The 20,695-nt window shown below is 39.0% G+C and overlaps 3 protein-coding genes across 6 annotated transcripts; 2 read left to right on the top strand and 1 right to left on the bottom strand.

The window, feature by feature from the left end:
- The first annotated feature begins 893 nt into the window (after window positions 1-893).
- LOC115737880 (coatomer subunit beta'-3-like) lies at window positions 894-12,653 on the top strand. 4 transcript variants are annotated; one of them, XM_048284729.1, is made up of 26 exons: window positions 894-1,185; window positions 1,733-1,753; window positions 1,840-1,901; window positions 2,024-2,078; window positions 2,191-2,227; window positions 2,358-2,683; window positions 2,766-2,897; window positions 2,966-3,114; window positions 3,988-4,056; window positions 4,265-4,415; window positions 4,514-4,579; window positions 5,295-5,483; window positions 6,121-6,261; window positions 6,349-6,423; window positions 6,546-6,722; window positions 6,825-6,916; window positions 7,018-7,134; window positions 7,826-7,940; window positions 8,054-8,125; window positions 8,336-8,532; window positions 8,691-8,784; window positions 9,360-9,466; window positions 9,715-9,844; window positions 10,073-10,178; window positions 11,240-11,307; window positions 12,307-12,653. In XM_048284729.1, exons 1-25 carry the CDS (start codon window positions 1,183-1,185, stop codon window positions 11,263-11,265), a joined length of 2,709 nt encoding a protein of 902 aa, XP_048140686.1. In that variant the 5' UTR covers window positions 894-1,182; the 3' UTR covers window positions 11,266-11,307; window positions 12,307-12,653. The 4 variants fall into 4 exon arrangements, 2 of the variants coding, with proteins under 2 accessions (XP_048140686.1, XP_048140687.1); XM_048284730.1 differs by having other exon boundaries at window positions 12,304-12,653; XR_007199639.1 differs by having other exon boundaries at window positions 895-1,185; window positions 10,073-10,279.
- Window positions 12,654-14,461: 1,808 nt separating this feature from the next.
- Window positions 14,462-15,122, bottom strand: LOC115737898 (thionin-like protein 2). The gene is made up of 2 exons (XM_030670308.2): window positions 14,783-15,122; window positions 14,462-14,700 (listed from the first exon to the last, which is right to left on the bottom strand). Exons 1-2 carry the CDS (start codon window positions 15,045-15,047, stop codon window positions 14,639-14,641), a joined length of 327 nt encoding a protein of 108 aa, XP_030526168.1. The 5' UTR covers window positions 15,048-15,122; the 3' UTR covers window positions 14,462-14,638.
- A 2,120-nt stretch (window positions 15,123-17,242) lies between these two features.
- LOC115738015 (receptor-like protein 43) lies at window positions 17,243-20,159 on the top strand. Its single transcript, XM_030670492.1, has 3 exons — window positions 17,243-17,991; window positions 18,783-19,673; window positions 19,748-20,159. The coding sequence occupies exons 1-3, from the start codon at window positions 17,243-17,245 to the stop codon at window positions 20,157-20,159; spliced, it is 2,052 nt and encodes a 683-aa protein (XP_030526352.1).
- Window positions 20,160-20,695: the final 536 nt, after the last annotated feature.

The following is a 20,695-nucleotide window of genomic DNA, read 5'->3' as shown; positions in this document are numbered from 1 at the left end:
TAATGATGCAACTGCAAATAAAGAACAACAAATCAATTACGTCAACAAATTTATTTGAAACTTTACTAGGCAATTTCCTAATGTGACGACACACCTTCTTGCTTAAGGTTATGTTGTCTCTATATAAAGCGAGACAAGTATGTTCTTCTTGGTTGCGACATGGGAGGTAATTATCGCGATCAACATTATGTTTCTATTGCAAGTCATAGAAGCTTCGCATGTGACAGGGATGTCTAAAGCCAATATACCTCCTTGAAAAATCTTTCTTCCTTGAGACAAAGTAAGCTCAATGTTTAAGCTATTGCTACAATTGTTTTATCCCAACGTAACGATACATATTAAATTTATTACTAAGCGAAATACGTACTAAACTTGGTAGTTAGTTCTATTCACTCTTACTTGTGCTTAGGTTTTTGGAACAGTAGTTTCCTAGTATAAAAACAAAGAGTAACATACAACTAATTAACACAATAAGTTAAGCTATCTACCAAGTAATTTTTTTTTTCGGAAAAGACAAACACCGATTTCATTCCAAAATGAGAAAAGAAAGGAAAACAAATCAAAAAGGAAGTCAAGAAACAATCTTAAATCAAGAGAGGAGCATGGATAGTTTCGTTCTAATAACAATGAAACAAAAGAAAAGTAAGAAAAACGGTAAGAATTAATTTTAAATCAAGTGCGGGACTCGTACTGTTGAGGTTAATGTATTCAATTTACTATGATAGGGGGTGTCGGGAGCCATTAAAGAGGTGGAAGTAGCGTGACCCAAAAAAGAAAAATTAAACTATACCAATGTGAAATTTGATGAACGAAAATCGGTAAACGGAATTCCTTTTCAATTAATACACGTGAAGGTACATGAACGGGCTTGGACCATGGGACAAGGCCCGTTGACCGGCTTATGCCTTTTGGGTCGGAGCCAACCCGGCCCGATTGAATCGAGCCCGTCTCCAGCGCGCTTCCCGCTGAGCTGAAACGTCTGACAAGCCCCGGGGGGATTCATGTTGGTTCTAAGATTCTAACCGCAAAGCGCGAGTCTGGATTCCAATACTACAGACGAAGAAGCTGAGCTCCCTCCCTCCCTCCTTCAGGTGATTCTGTGGCATCAAGATCACCATTGGTCGTAGCTAGATCTCTGGTGCTTGCTGACAGTGGTTTAGCGGCGATCTCCACCAGAAGAAAATGGTACGTGCTTCGGTTTCACGTGATCTCGAAACTCGATTCTTCCACTGTTGAATGCGTCGAAGGATCTGGTCGAATGTGTGTCTTCGTCTGATTTTGACGTGTCGCCTCGCGTCTAGCTTTCTGGACTTCGTTTTTACTGATTTGAGCCCGCAAATGATAGCCTCAGGATTACTGTCCGTTTGTTTGCTTTTTCCTTTTTGGGTGCCGAGAACATGACGTGATGGATTCAAACTTTGAAATAGGTAGTTGTAATAACTTTAGACATTGGCTTTTGATTTTTGAACCTATTTGAGATGTTCTATGTGAAGGAAGGCCGAGGCTTTGGGTTTGTTGTGTTCAATAGATTAGATTCTGTTCAATTGCTAGAATTAAGTTAGAACTCCTTTTTTTTTTTTTTCCTTCTGTGAAGTAAATGGAGTTCGCTAATCCTTGGCTTTGTATAGTTTTAGTTGACAATGAGCTGAAGAAAGAGGATTGCATGTGTATTCTATTCTCCGGGATTTGATTCGGGACTGATTTTTATTTTGTTTGTTAATTTGTTCGACAGCCGCTCAGATTGGAAATTAAGGTTTGTTTCTGGACCAGTGGATTTACATTTTTTTTTTTTAACATGCATTACGTATCGATTGCTTCAATTAACTGTATCATTGCCAGAAGAAATTTGCTCAACGATCAGAGAGAGTGAAGTCTGTAGATCTGCATCCAACAGAACCATGGTCGGCATGAATGTTCTTTCAACTCTTTCAACTTTTGTGTAAATTATATTCTGTGTTGGAAATCAAATTGCATAATTAGATGAACAACGCTATTTGCTTAACTCTAATTGTTGTTGATGCAGGATCCTAGCAAGTCTGTATGCAGGAACTGTTTGTATATGGAATTACCAGTCGCAGGTACGGATCATGAATGGAGATTCAATAGAATGAATACAACAGTACTATCTTGTTAACATGGGCTATTTGGTAGCATCTTTAACTGATTCAGACATTTCTAATATTACTGCAGACGATGGTTAAGTCTTTTGAAGTCACTGATCTGCCGGGTACTTTACTGCGCATAAATCAGTGTGTGCGTGCATTCTGCTTGCTTGGGCTCTAAAACAGTTAGTGGCCTGCATAATAGTTTCATCTTTGTTTCCTCTCCTCATGTTAAATTTAAATCATGTCTGGCAGTTAGGTCAGCAAAATTTATTGCGCGCAAGCAATGGGTTGTCGCTGGAGCTGATGACATGTTCGTTCGTGTATACAACTACAACACCATGGATAAAGTGAAAGTTTTTGAGGCCCACACAGACTACATCCGATCCGTGGCTGTCCATCCCACACTCCCGTATTTGCTTTCATCATCTGATGACATGCTAATTAAACTTTGGGATTGGGAGAAGGGTTGGGTTTGTACCCAGATATTTGAGGGACACTCACATTATGTGATGCAAGTGACTTTTAATCCAAAAGACACAAATACGTTTGCAAGTGCATCACTTGATCGCACGATAAAGGTGTAGTTGGGCTTCTTTTGTGTGGCTTTTGTTGTTCCACTGCCTTCTCGCTAATCCTTTTCTTCTCGTTGTTACATTACAGATTTGGAATCTTGGCTCTCCTGATCCAAATTTCACATTAGATGCCCATCAAAAAGGAGTTAATTGCGTAGATTACTTCACAGGTGGTGATAAACCATTTCTTATCACTGGTGCTGATGATCATACCGCTAAGGTCCGTCAAGATGTTGCATTGCATAGGCCTATCAACTTGGATTTATCTAATCAATCCTATGAATACAGGTGTGGGACTATCAAACCAAGAGCTGTGTCCAGACATTGGAAGGTCACACACACAATGTCTCAGCTGTCTGTTTTCATCCGGATCTGCCCATCATAATTACTGGCTCAGAGGATGGCACAGTGCGGATATGGCATTCTACTACTTATAGGTTTTGTAGTTCTATGATGTTTTACTGATATTCTGTGGCACATTCACGTTCCCTTTCTGGCATCTGGTATTGCCTAGACACCTTGAGTTCTTGTATGGGATGATAATTAAGCATATGAGCTTGTGTTATGTTTCCAAAGATGTCTATGATATGTTCAGTGGTATTCCCTACGTCCGTATCTTGGCAATTATATGGTTTTGCTGGTGGTTTGCTTGATTGAACATGTCTCCATTAGACTGGTCTGTTGCAGAACAAGCCATGATTGTATGCCGGTATAGTAAAGCACAGTAAAGAAAAAATGAGCTTCAGTTTTCATGCCATTAGACGCTCAGCCTGGGGGCAGGGAGTTGATGTTAACATATGTAAAACCTCAAAAGTTTGCTGAGAAGGATGAAAACAATTTACATGAGACCATTTCATTGTCCCCAACGAATCAGTGCTTTTGTGTCTTACTTTTGAATAGGTTATCATTGATGATCCAGTCTGCGTGTACTTCACCAATGGTTTATGTCTTACAAACATCATACAAGGTCACGGTCCAAATTATGGCATATCTGACTGTGACCATGTTGAATATGAGGTGAATTATGAAATTGATTTGTATTGTCTGCTTAGGGACAAAGTGGACTGTGCATCGATTAGTTATATATTTATTACATTCCAGCGTTCAGACAGATGCTTATAGAAATCTCATGTAGTTTATCTGAATCAGTTAAACATATCTAATGTAGTAGTCAGTGGGATTTTGTTGATTTCATGTGAATGTGCAGTATATGAATCAATTTATCTTGTATTTCCCATTTTTTCTAGCTTAAATTTTTCTAACACATTACATTTGAAGAATCCTCCTAATAGTTTTCCAATTCAAACCAGGCTGGAAAATACATTGAATTATGGTCTTGAAAGAGTCTGGGCTATTGGCAACGTGAAAAGTTCACGAAGGTTTGTTCTTAAACATATTTTCTTACTATCTTGTTCATATTTCGATTTCCTCTACTGGAAGATATTTCGATAATACTTCCTGGTACTTTTCTTGTTTTAATCTGTAATCTTCATGTTGCAACTTCCAGACTATAATTGCAACCTTGTGTAACTTCTTTCTCATATTAGTGAATGATTGGACTGGTCATGGTTGGTATTCTCTGTACAGAGTTGTGATCGGTTATGATGAAGGAACCGTTATGGTTAAACTTGGTCGTGAAGTGCCTGTAGCTAGCATGGACAGTAGTGGAAAAATCATCTGGGCTAAGCATAATGAGATTCAAACCGTAAACGTTAAGAGCGTCGGAGCAGGTTTTGAGGTTTGAAACTAACTAGACTCATTTATTGTTGTAAAATGTAAAATGACAACTTAATTATGAAGGTTCCTTACCGATTACATCTTGCTTTCTTTTTGTAGGCTACCGATGGAGAAAGGTTGCCATTGGCTGTTAAGGAGCTGGGAACCTGTGATCTTTACCCCCAAGTGAGTTTTCATCTCCTTGGTCTCTTGTTTTGCCTGGATTAGTTTCTTGAATATACGACTAAGATTTGAGACATATGTTCATAAGGAATACTTGTCACGAACTTCTCATTGTTGTGCTAGCTGTGCGTTAGAACATGCTTCTTGTTTTGGCAAGCTATCTTTTATAATGGACATTTGAGGATAAATGGGGCCTGAGCTCCTATTTCCACATCACTTTGGTCCATATTATGGTGAGGAGATCTTGCTGCCCGTTTTCCTTTTTACCTTCTTTCCTTAAACTTGAATCTGTGGAGTATTTCTTTTTGGATTTGAATGTGGTGGTTTTGCTGCTTGCTAGAAGAGTTGACATGCTCCATGCAGTGATTCTGCCTATATTTGTGATCACATGTTCGTGGAGGTTCTCTTCTTGGAATTATAATTTTCGCATTTAGTTTTAGACATAGTTAAGGATGCCTCCGAAAGGGAGTGGACAAGTTTGTTTATATTGGTAGATGTTTCGATAGGGTACTAGGATTTAACAAATTCGTCTGAGGACTTTGATTGGGACATCAACAGGGAAGATCTGCCTGGATAACATCTTTTTGATTATGCTAGTATTATTTTTTTGTCAGAGATTATGCTACTATTAAAGCAATTGACTTTGAGGAGTCTTAAACTCTTGTCACATATGAAGTTATCCACAAACCTCCAATTTGTGTTGTTGAATTTTCTTCAGAGCTTAAAGCACAATCCAAATGGGAGGTTTGTTGTAGTCTGTGGAGATGGTGAGTACATTACCTATACTGCATTGGCATGGAGGAATCGCTCTTTCGGTTCAGCACTTGAATTTGTTTGGTCTTCTGATGGGGAATATGCTGTTAAAGAAAGTACCTCGAAGATCAAAATCTTCAGTAAAAATTTCCAGGTTGGTCTATTTACACTGTACATTCCATAAGTTTCAGTTTCTGTGGTTTACAAAAGTGCTTGCTGTAGTTTTCTGTCGTCCTACGGATGTTTTCTTATAAGGTAAAGGAAGCCTGCATATTCCTTTTGCTCTCAAATGATTAGGTGGTGTTGGCTAATCTACTTGCCTTTGCATTTACAGTTTTGCATCTCCAATAGATGTAGATTGCTTTTTGTTTTTTGTTTTTTATTTGTGTATGTGTATGAAAATTAAAGACAAACCAGTATAGCCTAAGGATATCACTTTCCTCATCTGTCATTCTCTCTACAATTGATGCTCCATAGACTGATGAGTATTTTCTTTGCACTTTGGAGCTATATTACATGGCCACAGCTGCCATGGCTCTTCTACATCCAGAAGTTTCTTACAAGGCCACAGTTTTTCTTTTTTCTTTTTGGTAATGGGTTTGCACCATCTTGATGCCATATATATGATCTGTTTTTTACCTTTCAAAATAGACACGCGCCCATATGTTTAAAGATTTTTAGCTAGTTGGGTGCATTTTTTAGTACCCTTGGTCGACATCAATACTAGAGGTGAAAACCCTGTGACATGGTTCAGAGGATGTGGCAAGTTTAATTGTGGTGGTATTTTTCAGGAGAAAAAGAGTATTCGACCAACCTATTCAGCTGAACATATCTATGGTGGCACTCTGTTGGCCATGTGCTCAAATGACTTCATTTGCTTCTATGATTGGGCTGAATGCAGGTTGATTCGAAGAATTGATGTTAGTGTGAAGGTAAGTTTGTGTTACGATACATATGCAGAGTAAGCTTATTTTCAGTGAATGCACTTTTGATGGCATATTTATTTTCTATCGTGTCAGAACGTATACTGGGCTGATAGTGGTGATTTAGTGGCAATTGCTAGTGATGCATCTTTCTACATCCTCAAGTATGATGTGAGTATCATTTTCATCTCATATCTCAGACTTGACTACTTTCAATTCTTTAGAATTTTCTTGTTATGCCACTGATGACATAACCGGTGAGCTGACATGGTCATCTGGGATTTTGTATTCAGCGAGATGTAGTTGCTTCTTATTTGGAGAGTGGAAAACCAGAAGATGAACAAGGAGTAGAGGATGCTTTTGAACTTCTCCATGAAACCAATGAGCGTGTTAGGACTGGTACTTGGGTTGGTGATTGTTTCATTTACAACAACTCTTCTTGGAGGCTCAATTACTGTGTAGGTGGAGAGGTATGATTCTCAATTTTTTCCTTTTCATCTTCTTTTTTATTTCTCCATGTACTGTTATGTGCTCTATGGGAAATCGCTCGAGTAATAACTTCACAACTTCAGGTGACAACAATGTTCCATTTGGACCGGCCAATGTACTTGTTGGGATATCTTGCCAGTCAAAGCCGGGTATACCTAATTGATAAAGAATTCAAGTGAGTAAGGTTTTAGCATTTGGTATTTGACAACAGGTCATTATGTTGCAGCTTAAATATTCATGTTTACTTGAATCTTATTTGCGTGACTTTAAATGCAGTGTTATGGGGTATACATTACTTCTCAGCTTGATTGAATACAAAACTCTGGTTATGCGTGGAGATCTGGAAAGGGCCAATGCACTTTTACCTTCAATTCCCAGAGAGCATCATAATAGGTATATAACATCCCAAGATTGCCAAATGATCAGGATTCTCCACTAAGGCAAATGGTTATTTTTTATTTCTTATTTTTTTGGGTAATGTTGAGGTTTTAGAAAAGGATGGCTAGCAGAGTAATATTTTGCAGAGGAAGAACTTCAGTGATGGACGTGAAGCTTATTTTTTTAGTTGGACTTTATTAAATAGGAGAAGAAATTGTGGAATGCAACTATTGTTGGAACAACTAAAATCAAACTGACAATAGCATAGTTTTTGAAATGCTTTATCCTTCTCTCTGGTGGCTACTGCAATTATTATTCCTTCTACAGTATTCATTAACCATCTTTTCTGGTAATTTGATCTTTTCTCTTACAATGAATGTGAAATCAGCATCAGTCTGCTTGTGGATCTGGCTATTTGGTAGATTAGAATTTTGTTGCCATTTGGTGTCATGATTATAGCTTTGGCTTGAATCTGTTGTTTTCCTGGTGAAACTTTTGTTTTAGTTATCTTTCATAAATTTAACAGACAACTTCTTCTTAGTGCTTGTCGTTGAATTTTGGATATTAAGGGTTGCAGGTACCCCGTGCCGTCAAGTTCTCTTTAAGTAAACTCTGGTAAATCTGTTAAAATGCTGCACCACTTGATTGTTGTAAATTTGACAGTGTAATTTATTTTGAGAAGTTTTAACTTATCTCCAATCATTAGTGTGGCTCGTTTCTTGGAAGCACGAGGTATGATAGAGGATGCACTTGAAGTGGCTACGGACCCGGATTACAGGTTTGAATTAGCCATACAGCTGGGGAGGTTGGGGATTGCAAAGGTGATTTGTGTTGGTTTTTAGCCAAATACGGTACATGTCTAGTTGTTTCTTTTGGTTGGAGAGTCAGTGATGGTTATTGAATATCAAGAATAACCTGAATCTTTTTATGGCAGGAAATTGCAATTGAAGCGCAGAGCGAGTCGAAATGGAAGCAGTTGGGAGAATTAGCTATGTCAAATGGAAAGGTGTTCCATCTACTCAACTCGATAGTCATGACTTTCTAGGTTAAAAATATCGGGTTTTCTTGCGAAAGTTGTAATAATATCATTTTTTTGGATTTTAACTTAGAACAGTTTGCTAGGGTCAACATATTAGCAAATGCATCTTAATTTCATATATTCTCAAATCAGTGCTTGTATGACGTCCTTATCATTTGCATATTTGGTTTAATGCAGTTGGAAATGGCTGAAGAATTTATGAAACAGGCTATGGATTTGAGTGGCTTGTTACTGCTTTATTCTTCCTTAGGTGATGCTGAAGGAATCTCGACACTTGCATCCCTTGCTAAAGAGCAAGGAAAGAACAATGTTGCATTCCTCTGTTTATTTACGTTGGGTAAATTAGAAGACTGTCTCCAGCTGTTGCTGGATAGGTAAGTTAGCTATAACTTTGTTTTCCTATGGAATAAAAGAACATTACATCATGCTGTACTAAATACCTCTCTCTGTCTCTGTATCTGTCTCTCTGTCTCTCTGTCTCTCTGTCTCTCTGTCTCTCTCTCTCTCTCTCTCTCATCTTTATGTTTTCCAGCAACCGCATACCCGAGGCTGCTTTGATGGCGCGATCTTATCTACCAAGCAAAGTTTCAGAGATTACTGCAATCTGGAGAAAGGACCTCCACAAGGCAAATCATATTCCCTTGTCATGTTTTGTTCTTGAAATAGTAAATGGAGCCTCATTCTGATTACATTCATTTCGTTGTTTGTATCCTTAATGATGCTTTTCTCTTGCAACCTTATTGTACCGGTGCTGTGAGGGATGGTTCTTGCTTATTTCCTGCTTTTTAATGAATTGCTTGTGGAACTGTACAGTAAGTTCTCGGTTATTAGCTATAAAAAATGGCTATTTGGATACTTTTTTCCGAAGAATTCAAATGTGACTTATTAACCCAATCTATTCAAGTTTCACTTTCATTCTTCCTTTGCTATTATCAGATTATGTTGGGCAACTTCCACTTCGTGAAACTGATTTTCTTGATGTTAAGTATGTTCCCACCTGAAATAGGTTACTTCTCTACTTTCAGGACCATTCAAGTCCTCTTGTACCTTCTATATTTTCACGCTTATACTTTAAATATCATATGTTAATGGACAAAATCAAGTCCTTTTCTAGTTGTGTCATCTCTCAATCATTTTCCCAGATATTTAAAAGGTTCATAAAAAAATGGGTAGTCCCATAAGCACCTCTATATTTATGCAGGTAAATCCAAAAGCCGCAGATTCTTTGGCTGACCCTGAAGAATATCCAAATTTATTTGACGATTGGCAAGTGGCTCTTTCTGTCGAATCTAAGGTTGCTGGGACAAGGTACTGGAAGACAATTTCTTAGTTCATCTATGCTTTAAAATGATACTGTCTTTTCCACTGTTTTATGCTCTCTCATTGATTATATTGCTTCTGAATTAAAACAGTTTCTATCACTACTGTTGGCGTGTCATGCCTATGCTTTTTGGCGTTTCTTTTAAAGAGCTCGAGTTGTTGATGCTTATTTGAGAGGTTCTCTAGTACATCATTTGTTATAGTTTGCTAACTCTGAACTTCTAATTGTTCCCTAGGGGTGTTTATCCTCCTGCAGAAGAATACACAAAGTACTCTGATAGATCGCAAAATAATCTTGTTGAGGCTTTTAGAATGCAAGTTGAGGAAGAAAGTGTAACTCTTGAAAATGGTGACCAGAGTCACGAGGTAATGTTCTTAGCCAAATTCATTGTGAGTCATCTCTTCCCACTTTTTCTTCCATTAAGCAATAAGGACCAGTTTGCAGTACCATGCATAGAGCAAAGGAGATTACAGTTACGCAATAAAATACCAATAGGAAACCACGTGACCCATTTGCTTTCTCTTTCCAAGTGATAGTCATGAATGGCCAGGAACTTCCATTTCGTGTTATATTTTCTTTTCATCTCCACGTAGGCTGATGAACACAATGGAGAGGAAGAGGACACAGAAGATGAAAGCCAGGAAGTGGGTGGAGTAGTGCTGGAAGCTGCTTCTACTGATGGTGCCATACTCATTAATGGTAATGAAGTGGAAGAAGAGTTGGGTGTGAATGATGAATGAACCCCATCAGCCTGAAAGACAATTGTGGGGCCAGTGTGAATATCCAAATTTTGTCTGATGGTGATTACTTGATTCTAAGAATCTCTTACTCTCATTTCCATGAGATGTTACCATAGATTTCACTTTTATTGAACTTAGTAGAGCCAATGTACTGTGATGCTTCAAAATTCGGTTAAGCTGTTTTCTTAAAACTAGCAAACAAATACAATTATAGTAACCATTTCCTGTTATGGAAACATTTCATTCATATGGGCCTCTTATAATATCTCATGAACTTATTTCCTGTTCACTTTTTAAAACCCAAAATGCGATGGCAGATTTACAATGTTCTCTTTTACTTAGCAAAGTGGCACTTATATACAAATACATAGTGGGAGACATGTATATAATGTTTCTAAATTCTAATCAAATGGGTATCAAGGAAAAGTTCACTAAATTGCGAGAATGAGAAGTACAGACTGCATCCCTATAGCAATGGTAAATAATGGCACATGGTTGATTCTAACAAAGAAAGCTGGATCTGATTTATTCTCTAAAAAATGAGCCATTTTGCTTCTTGACCTTCATGGCCAAGTATATGGCATGCTATATATGTGCTATTCCATCTCATAAAGCTATATAAATTCTGTTTGATCATTTGAGTTTGAAATAAGAACTTAAAGTGGATCTTGTTTTCAGTATCTTTCTTGGTCTTCCTACATATTTCAACATAACCATGTAGAATGTACTGGTCATGTTGACTGAACTGGTTGCAGGGTCCACTTTTACAGTTTATCATTCCAGGTCAACACCGTGTCCTCAATTATGGAAGTCGATTTCTTTTCTCATAGCCTCTTGCACTTGATTTCAATTTTTGATTACAGCCCACGCATTGTTTGTTATATGTTGTGTTATTAACATCTTTTGCTCCATTTATTCTAATTACCAGTGCTGTTCACTTTTTCTTTGCTCTTATGCTGCTTAAAAAGTGAATCCCTGTTCATTATTTGTTTTTAAAGTTCACATTTTCTGTGTTGACAGTTCATAAGCAATACCTCCAAGAGTGACTCAAGAGAAACAAGTCAGATTTTTGTTAATTCTCTTTCAAGGTGAGACAAAAATTTAACAGAGCAGTTTTTTTTCGGTTGGATAACAGAGCAGTTGATATGTGTGGATCGAGTGTATCTTTGGAAGGAAATGTATCTTTAGAGTGTCACAGTCAAACTTTTTGCTCGTCTAAAAATTTAATCGAGTGTATCTTTGGAAGGAAATGTATCTTTAGAGTGTCACGGTTAAACTTTTTGCTCGTCTAAAACTTTATTCAAGCACAGGCCGGAATGGGAAAGAATGACAATATTTCTTAAAATCTTCCGAGACATTGAGAAGTAACAATTAGGATGTGGATGGGGACATGATGAACCACATTTCTATTTCAATCCACTATCACTTTATATCTCCTTCAAGTGCGTGACTTCTGCATAAGTCTAGAATCCTATTTCCGGTAAACCAGTAGAACTCTTTGTGAACCAGTAAAGGTAGCTTCACAATATAATCGTGGTAATCTGGAGAAGGTAGCCCTTTGTCAGGGTACCCGCAAATACTGGTCATTCGTGAAACCAAAGCGGTGGTGAATCTGGTTATTCATCTTTGGCTGTCTTTGTTATAAGCTCCTGCAAATACTTGTCTTGTTTGTCCTACATGCAGGAAGCTGGAGCAGTGAATGTGCTCAGACTGCATCTTCTTTTATTAGGATCCAAGTGAAAATAGTTGGCTCGGCACGATGTAGGACTCCTTCAAAAATTGCAGAAACCTTTTAGGACTTAAAAGCATTGTTGTACAAGTTATAATCTTATAGGTTGAGTGATGTTGCAGAGGAAAATGGTTAAAACACTTAATGTGTCATTGAATACTTCCAGTGCCCAGTGAGGGGATTTCGGCTGACCAAGCAAGCTTAATTATAATGACAGCTACTGCTTTTAGACATCACTTTGCTTTTGAATTCTTACTCCACATGCGGAGATGACTCTGAAATTTTGCTTTACTTCCATGCCTTATCAATTTGAGCTCTTTTCCACTATCTTTCCTGATTTTCGCTAGTTTTCCAGCAGGTAGCTCAAGAGATCACCGGGATCCATCGCCTCCATTTCTGGTGTTTGCCAATGCAGTGAGTTGATTTTTTTCCATTATTTTGGAAAATATATAATGTAATAATTGCCATTGAGAAAGTAGTACAAAACCTCCTTTCTTTGGTTGTTCTTTCGCCTTTCTTCGGCTATGTTTTCGACGCCTTCCACCTTTGTTCCATAAGCTTGAGCCATTAAGAATATTGCTCCGTTGTAAGTAGAGAGTTTGAGCCTTACATGCACCAATTCCCCAGGTTTCTGGAGGGGATGAGAAGTATTGTCATCATGCAGACTTCTACTCGATTTTGTGGACTGCGGTAGCTTCTTTTTTATATGCTTTGAGCATTTTATGATCCGGTGTGAAACCTGTTCGGGAGATGGCTTCCGAGGTGTTGCTGACCTTTGCGCAGACGCAATGACGTGGGCACAGGTTAATTAGTCTGTAATTAACGGGTCTTCTGAATCTGCATTCTCTCCTTTTCAGTATTCTAATCTGGAGAAAGAGGGGGAAAGATCATTTTTTGCACTATTTCATGGGATTTTGCCTTCGACTTTCCTCTCCACCAGTCTATTGAATGGCCGCGAATGAAATAGACTTTGATCGTGGGATTAGTCAGTGGACATAACGTCGACGAATATGATGTGATCTACTCTTACATGATCGTTTATTGGCCTTGTTGGTCTCAATGAGACAGTCAGCTCGGCTCGAAGGCCATGTTGGCCAATTGGCAGCTGGCTTTTTATGGAGTTGGCGGAGTAATCAGCATGGTCGGCTTCGGCAAAGTGGCAATCGTGAGAAACAGGTGTGGTAGGATAACATGCTATCTGCAAGTGATCCATGTGAAGAAGCCATTGAAGCTGTTTGTAATTTAAGGGCGTGTTTGTTTGAGCGAAATAATTTTTCCCGAATTAATTTTTTTGGACTTTCACGTGTTTGTTTTGGGGAAAATTTTCAGTCAATAGAAAGCCATTTATGGTGAAAAAATATGAAATGTTTAGAGTTTGGAAAATGAATTTCCTAATATGAAAAGCAAAAAATATTTTCTTGAAAAATGATTTTTCGAAAAGCATTTTTCTTTATCATGAAGTGTTCCCCTAAACAAACACATCCTCAATGCATTCTTGCTTTCCTTTTTTCTCAATTTGAAAACACAAAAACACGCTTTTAAAAAGAAGGGAAAAAATTATCAAAAATCTCAAACTATGTCAATTGTGACACATTTGTCCTAAACTATTTTTTGTAACACTAAAATCATAAACTTTTACTCATGTGACACATTTATCCTAAACTTTTTCTTATGATACCGAAAACCATAAACTTATACCCATGTGACATATTTATCTTAAGCTATTTTTTTGTAACATAAAAAATCCTAAACTTTTATCCGTATGATTCATTTACCTCAAGTTTGGGATTTTTAGTGTCACAATAGAATGTTTTAGGTAAATATGTCGCACGGTCATAAGTTTGGGATAAATGTGTCATATGGGTGCAAGTTTAGGATTTTTTGTGTTATAAAGAAAAGTTTGGGTTAAATGCGTCACAACGGGCATAGTTTAGGGTTTTTGGTGGCTTTTTCCCTAAAAACAAAGAAGGAATTATATGCATTAAAGGGGCAACTCGCTCATCTATGAATGCTTTTGAAATTTCGAACCAAATGATCTAACTAGAAGTGGCCTAATTTTTTGTTTGCCTTAAAAAGCATAAGAATTTTGTCTTCGTATTTAGAGCGCTAAAAGGATTGATTGGTCCCATCAAATCCATTTTTCTCTCGCGATATGTAATTCAGCTACTCTTAACTAATCTTCACGAAGACATTATGATTCGTTTCTGGGCATAAATGACAATGTTTCACTATGCAGGCCGACTTTCCTCGACCTGACACTTTCTTGTCCAAGCCTTGTTACACGATCACGGGTCTGAAACTGTAAATAGGAAGGTGACATTTTTATCGGTAAGTCGCGACCATTGCTGGCCACCAGTTCAATTCTTTTCTATCAAAGACAAGTTGGCTGATTAGGAAAAAGACATTCTGATATGTATATGGTTTCACCCACTTGAGCACTACCTTCCAGTGCTTCTGTGAACCCGTGAACCTTTTTGTCAATAATATGACACTTCCTAGTGCGCAATCCATGAATAGGCATCTTGAGATAAATATTGAATCCGAATAAAATGACATTCACCATAACACACCACATAAGAAACTTTGCCGGAACTGAAAATGGCTCAAGACTCTAGACGTTTCATTCAATTCATTGATGTATTACTTGACTTCAGGATCCAAAATTTGTTCATAGATTCTCAGAGGGCAAGCTACACATGATGGGCACATGTCTCCGAGCAAGAATCCACACAACCTGCAACTCTTTTCTCGCCTGAGCAACATAAACATGAGCAGAAATGTGACCTTCCAGAGAGAGAGAGAGAGAGAGAGAGAGAGAGAGGGAGATTTATTACCAGGGTTATCCTTTGAACTGAGGTTGGTACACAAGGAGGAGGCGCACCCGAGCTTGCAGAAGTACTGCGTATCTCCGAGGCTGTCTGAAGGAGGAATTACACAGTCCTTCAAGCACTTGACAGAGCAGGAGAAGAGAGAGTTACCTGGCGTGATGGCGCACAGGATGAAGCAGCTCGCGTAGCAATCCTCAAAGTTGGCTCTGGACTGCCCAAGAAACAACCCCAACACCAGACAAACCACAAATGCAGACTTCACTTTGTCCATGTTGTTCTCTTACGACGAGGGAGAATCAGAAGGAGCGCTGACAATTTGACAAAATTTGGCTGAGCGACGGTCCTTTTATGCTCCAACCAGGAGCGCATATATATGGGCCTTCTTTGAGGGCCAGTACCTAATTTCAGTGGTTTACCAATTTGAGTTGGATTGCTAGTGCGAGTAAGTTTCATATTTTAATCTAGATATTTTCGGAAAAGTAACCAATTCAATCCCAAATCTATTGTGCGAATTTTGATGTAATTCTGTATCTTTTAAACACAATGTAACGAAACATTCCCATCAATTTTCGCTTGAGAGGTAGGGTTCTAACATGATGAAACTAGGTAATTTTGCCTGATTTTGTGAATTTTCTGACTTTTCCTTTTTCTTTTCTTTTGTTTCATTTTTGTTCTTTTGTGGTTATTGTTCATCTTAATCCTTTTCCTTCTTTCCTTTTTTATTCTTTCCCTTGCTTCAAATAAGGTTTCTCTTTTCTAGAATATATAAATATCGGAATCATCTCTCTCTTGATGGAGTTTGAAAAGAATAAGGAAAACATGAATAATTATTACTCCAACAATTCACTGTTTCCCATTTCTTAAATTCCACAAATTCTATCGCCAAAATTTCACTATATGCCCAGTTAAATTGAGTTATTATCACGAAAACTCAAAACAAATACACCAGTAACAAACGGAGGGTAAAAAATCATAAATTGGTACATCCATCAACCGTCACGTGTCATCCAACTCAGCAATTTGAAAGTAAAAGTTTAATAGAAACTAACGAACGATGAATTTGTCATGGGTGTACCCGTTTGATATTTTTTATGCTAAAAAAATTAGTTTAGGGTAAATTTATCATAAGTGTACCAGTTTTGAGTTTTTCGTGGTGTTAACCAGGAGTGAGTAAGACAGACCAACCGAACCAGTAATTTTCGGTCCGATTCTAGGTTCCAGGGGGAGAGAAGCGGACCACCCAGTGCATATATATTAATTTTATTTTTTAGATGTCAGCCTAAACCAAATAATCGATCTCGATCGCTCAAAACCTCAGCCTCACTTGCACGCCTCCTCTTCCCTTCTCCTCTCTCATGCCTCGGTGCATGATTTTCCTCTGCCATGTGAATTTAGATGCGAACAAAGTACCATCTTGATGATGGATCATCTCTCTTTATTGTTGTTGATGTATCATTTGCGCTCTTAATTGCTCTTTCGGAAGAAATGGGAAGCCCATTCCCAACCCTAATTATTCAATATCTTCCCTCTCTTCCACCGGTTTCATTGGACCACCCAAGAATCGGACCAGACAGGTTAGTCCCAGGAAGAGGTGGTCCAAGTCCCGATCCCAAAAATTGGGAATCGGCCTTACAGGTCCATTCTTCGATTCCTGGGTGGGAGCGGACCAAATCGAGAACCGACCATCCCTAGTATTAACCCAATTAAAAAGATAAAGGTTTCTCCAGCTCGTGTGTTTTGTTTTGAGATTGAATGTGTTGAGCATTTGATACTTAATAGTGAATTGTGCCAATTATAGAGCGCGAATTATTTGTCGGCATATACGGGAAGGCTTTTGATAATTAGAGCGGGAAGATCCGTTGAGAAAAATAAGCCATTGTCTGTCGGCATATACTGGAAGGTACTGGAAGGTCGAAATGAAGCTGTGTTAGAAAGGAAGTCTATTCAGCAGTTTGGGCCATCGCTCGAGACACTATTTATCATTGCCTTGGCCGGCGACACGAGCCTTCAAGTCTAATAAATTACTTAAAAATAATTTGTAATCTCTGTTATATTATCATGTAAAGTACCATTTGAATTCTAATAAAACTACTTCGACGGGAAAAAAAAAAAAAGGCTAATAAACAACTTAAGCATGATTTGAAATCTTTGTTTGGCAAGTACTGTTTGGCCAAAAACAGGGAAATGGACAATCGGTTATTCATGATTGAACAATCCGGCCAGCAATACAAATATTCAAGTCAGATAAGCTGTTTAACTATTTAATTGAGTTGGTGACAAAGGTCGTATGTATCTCTAAATGTATTGACTACAACACCCAAGCAGATTAAAAAATTTAATATCATGTACTAGTGGGAATGCATCCTGTTCAAGGGTGAGCAAATTATATAACGACGACGCTGTTTCAGTACTTGTCTTAAGCTGCAAAACCAAAACCCAAGAGGAGCGTTGAGCAGTTTAGTAATCATGAAACGAACGCCATTTGCTCTCTTGTTGGTTTTCCTCGCAATAATTCCACTCCACTTTGCTTCCCCCGAGACATTGCCTTCAACCAAGTGCCATGAGCAGGAGCGGTCTGCCTTGTTAGAATTCAAGCAATTTCTCTTCCGTGCAGCGTCGGAAATTTGCCTGTTTTCGGGCCACTCGTCAAAGCTAGAATCGTGGAAGCTGGAAGACGGGGATTGCTGTAGCTGGGAAGGGGTGGAGTGTGATGAAGGGATGGGCTACGTGACCGGCCTCGACCTCAGCCAAAGTTGTCTCTGGGGTTCTATCAACTCGAACGCCGGCCTCTTTCGGCTCATTCATTTGCAAAGCCTCAACCTCGCCCTCAACGACTTCAATAACTCTCAAATACCATCCTCCATAGGTGATCTAGTGGAGTTGGCGAGCCTGGACCTCTCTAGATCCAGCTTCGGTGGTCAAATCCCGTCACAACTCCTAGAGCTAACTAACTTGTCCTCCCTCGATCTTTCTGGGAACAGCAGACTGGAGCTGAGGAATCCCAGCGTGGAGATCGTCGTTCAGAGCTTGACCAAATTGGGACACCTCGATCTTAGCTGGTTGAATGCACCGGCTTTGATTCTTGATGCCGTCGCAAATTTATCTTCCTTGACATCACTTGTGCTCCGATTCTGCAACTTGCCAGGGACACTCCCAACAACCATCTTCGAGCTGCCAAGGCTACAACTTCTTAATTTGGAGGACAATCCACAGCTGTCAGGCCATTTGCCAGATTTTCACTTGGACAGTCCCATTAAGTCATTGTTTCTTTGGTGGACCAATTTTTCAGGTCCGCTACCGGCTTCCCTCGGGAACTTGGCTTTACTCCTCGAATTCGATGTCGGTCATCCAATTTATCAAGGAACATTCCATCTTCAATAGGTAACCTGACTGAACTTACCATGTTGAATTTCAAAGATAACATGCTTTCAGGTGAAATCCCATCTTCCCTGGGGAAGCTCGTCCAACTCCCCTCTTTGGATCTTAGCATGAATCAACTCTCTGGGAAAATTCTTGGTTCCCCGATCAACCTCACCAACCTCACTTTCTTAGACCTCCATCACAATCAACTAACCGGTCAAATTCCAGCTGAGATCATTGGCCTCACCCGATTGACTTATCTCAACCTATCCTTTTAACAGATTAACTGGCCCAATTCCTGAAGATATCTCTAACCTCGAGAATCTTACTATCCTGGACTTGCAATCAAACAACCTGAATGGCACTTTGCTGTTAGATGTGGTACTCAAGCTTCAACATTTAACAATGTTACTACTCTCATTCAATGAATTCTCTCATCCACTATCAAACCCGACATGAACGGTAGCCTTTCAAACCTGTCCACTCTTGGCTTGGCTTCTAGCAACTTAAGTGAGCTCCCCATCTTCCTATCATACCAAAATAGGTTGCAATGGTTGGACCTATCCCAAAATAGCATTTATGGTCCGACACCTCCGTGGTTCTTAAATGTGAGTTCGACACAACTGCTGTCTTTGAATCTTTCCAGAAACTTAATTGCTAGTTTCACAGCCATTAAATGGTCAAATCTTATGACATTGGACCTTAGGTACAATGATATACAAGGATTACTTCCCACTCCCCCGAAAGTCATTAAAGGCTATCTTGTCTCAAATAACCAGCTATCTGGAGAAATTTCACTGGAGATGTGCCAGCTAAGCTCTATCAGCATGCTTGATCTGTCCAAGAGCAAGTTGACTAGTATTATTCCGCCATGTCTAAGCAATTTGAGCGAGACCCTTTCGACCTTGAGTCTGCATGGCAATGATTTATATGGAAGATTTCCTGTATTGCAAAATGACGTTTGTACGTTCAATATGATTGATGTGAGGCATAACCGACTACAAGGGTCACTGCCAAGGGGATTAGTTAACTGTAGCCGTCTGGAGTTTCTCAATTTCCGAAATAATCAAATCATCGACACTTTTCCTTCGTTAATGGGCTCACTTTCTGATTTGAAGGAGCTCATTTTGAGTTCCAATAGATTTCACGGGGCCATAGGGGAACCTGAAGCTCCTGACCAGTTTCCTAACCTTCGAACTGTTGATCTGTCCCTTAACAACTTCTCAAGTAGCCTTCCATTTGAATACTTTGGTATTTGGAGATCCATGAAAGTCCACTATGCATATGATGCATGCTACTATGAGAATTATGTGCCCTCTTACCTCCCTCTCCCCCAGAACGGGGGAGAGTACGACTTCCCAATGACAATAATGAACAAAGGCATTGCAATGGAGTACGAAAAAATATCGGGATACCTCACTGCTATTGATCTTTCGAGCAACAACTTCATCGGGGAAATCCCGAATTCTGTTGGAAGTTTAACTGAACTTCATATGCTCAATCTCTCCAACAACGCTCTCACCGGCTCCATCCCTACGTCCCTAGCGAAAATGACCGAACTAGAATCTCTTGACCTTTCAAGCAATAAGCTATCGGGAATGATCCCTCCAGAATTAAACAAGTCAATTTCCTTGCTTTCTTCAATGTGTCGAACAACCATCTTTCTGGGCCCATACCTCGAGCAAACCAGTTCACTACATTCGACAATGACTCTTATGGAGGGAACTTAGGATTGTGCGGAGTTTCTCTGACACAGAAATGTAGAAATCCTGTCGAAGCGCCACCGGCACCACCATCTGGTGCATTGGCCAAAGAGGATCCAGGGACCTGGTTCGAAGAACTTGACTGGAAAATTGTCTTGGTGGGTTTTGGAAGCGGGCTGGTGATCGGCGTGGTGATGGGACACAACACAACCCCGAGAGTTCAACATTGGTTCGTGAAGAAGCTTTTTGGGCAAAGGCAGAGGACCAGAGCCACAAAAGGAGAAGGCAAAATGTTGCAACAGCATGACATTCCACATTAATCTTTTGATTGGTTTGGAAGTACGCGAAAAGGCTTTCATCCTACTTGTTCAATATTGTTATATTTGCACGATGGGAACCACTGTCATATCCCATTTGCTGCAGATTTAGTAAAACTTGTGTTATGAAATAGAAGAAAGATCGAGTCAAATCCCTGAGAGATTAAAGTCTTAGAAGTATCACCTCATTGTTGACATGACTTAGGCAAAGTAGACATGGCAAAATGGATCTACAGTCCACATTTAATGGTGCAAGTTATAAAACGGTTGCTTTAAATTTTAAAAACAGACTTAAGTGAATCATAAATAGGTTGCCTAACAACTTAATGAGTTTTGAATGGATTGATAACTAACCTATTTCTAATCCAATATGAACAACAAAGAACTTTTTTCCACCCGTATCTAGACTAGTAGTAAATAAAATGTCGTGGAGTTGGAGATGTCAACACAGTATTTATAATTTTTTTAAATTCTTTAATTTTGCTTACTTTTGTAATTTTTAATTTTTTTTTTTTTTCCATTTTATTTCTCTACGAAGC

Source organism: Rhodamnia argentea, chromosome 8 (assembly GCF_020921035.1).
Source record: "Rhodamnia argentea isolate NSW1041297 chromosome 8, ASM2092103v1, whole genome shotgun sequence".
Lineage (NCBI taxonomy): Eukaryota > Viridiplantae > Streptophyta > Magnoliopsida > Myrtales > Myrtaceae > Rhodamnia > Rhodamnia argentea.
This window is presented reverse-complemented; position numbering and strand designations above follow the sequence as displayed.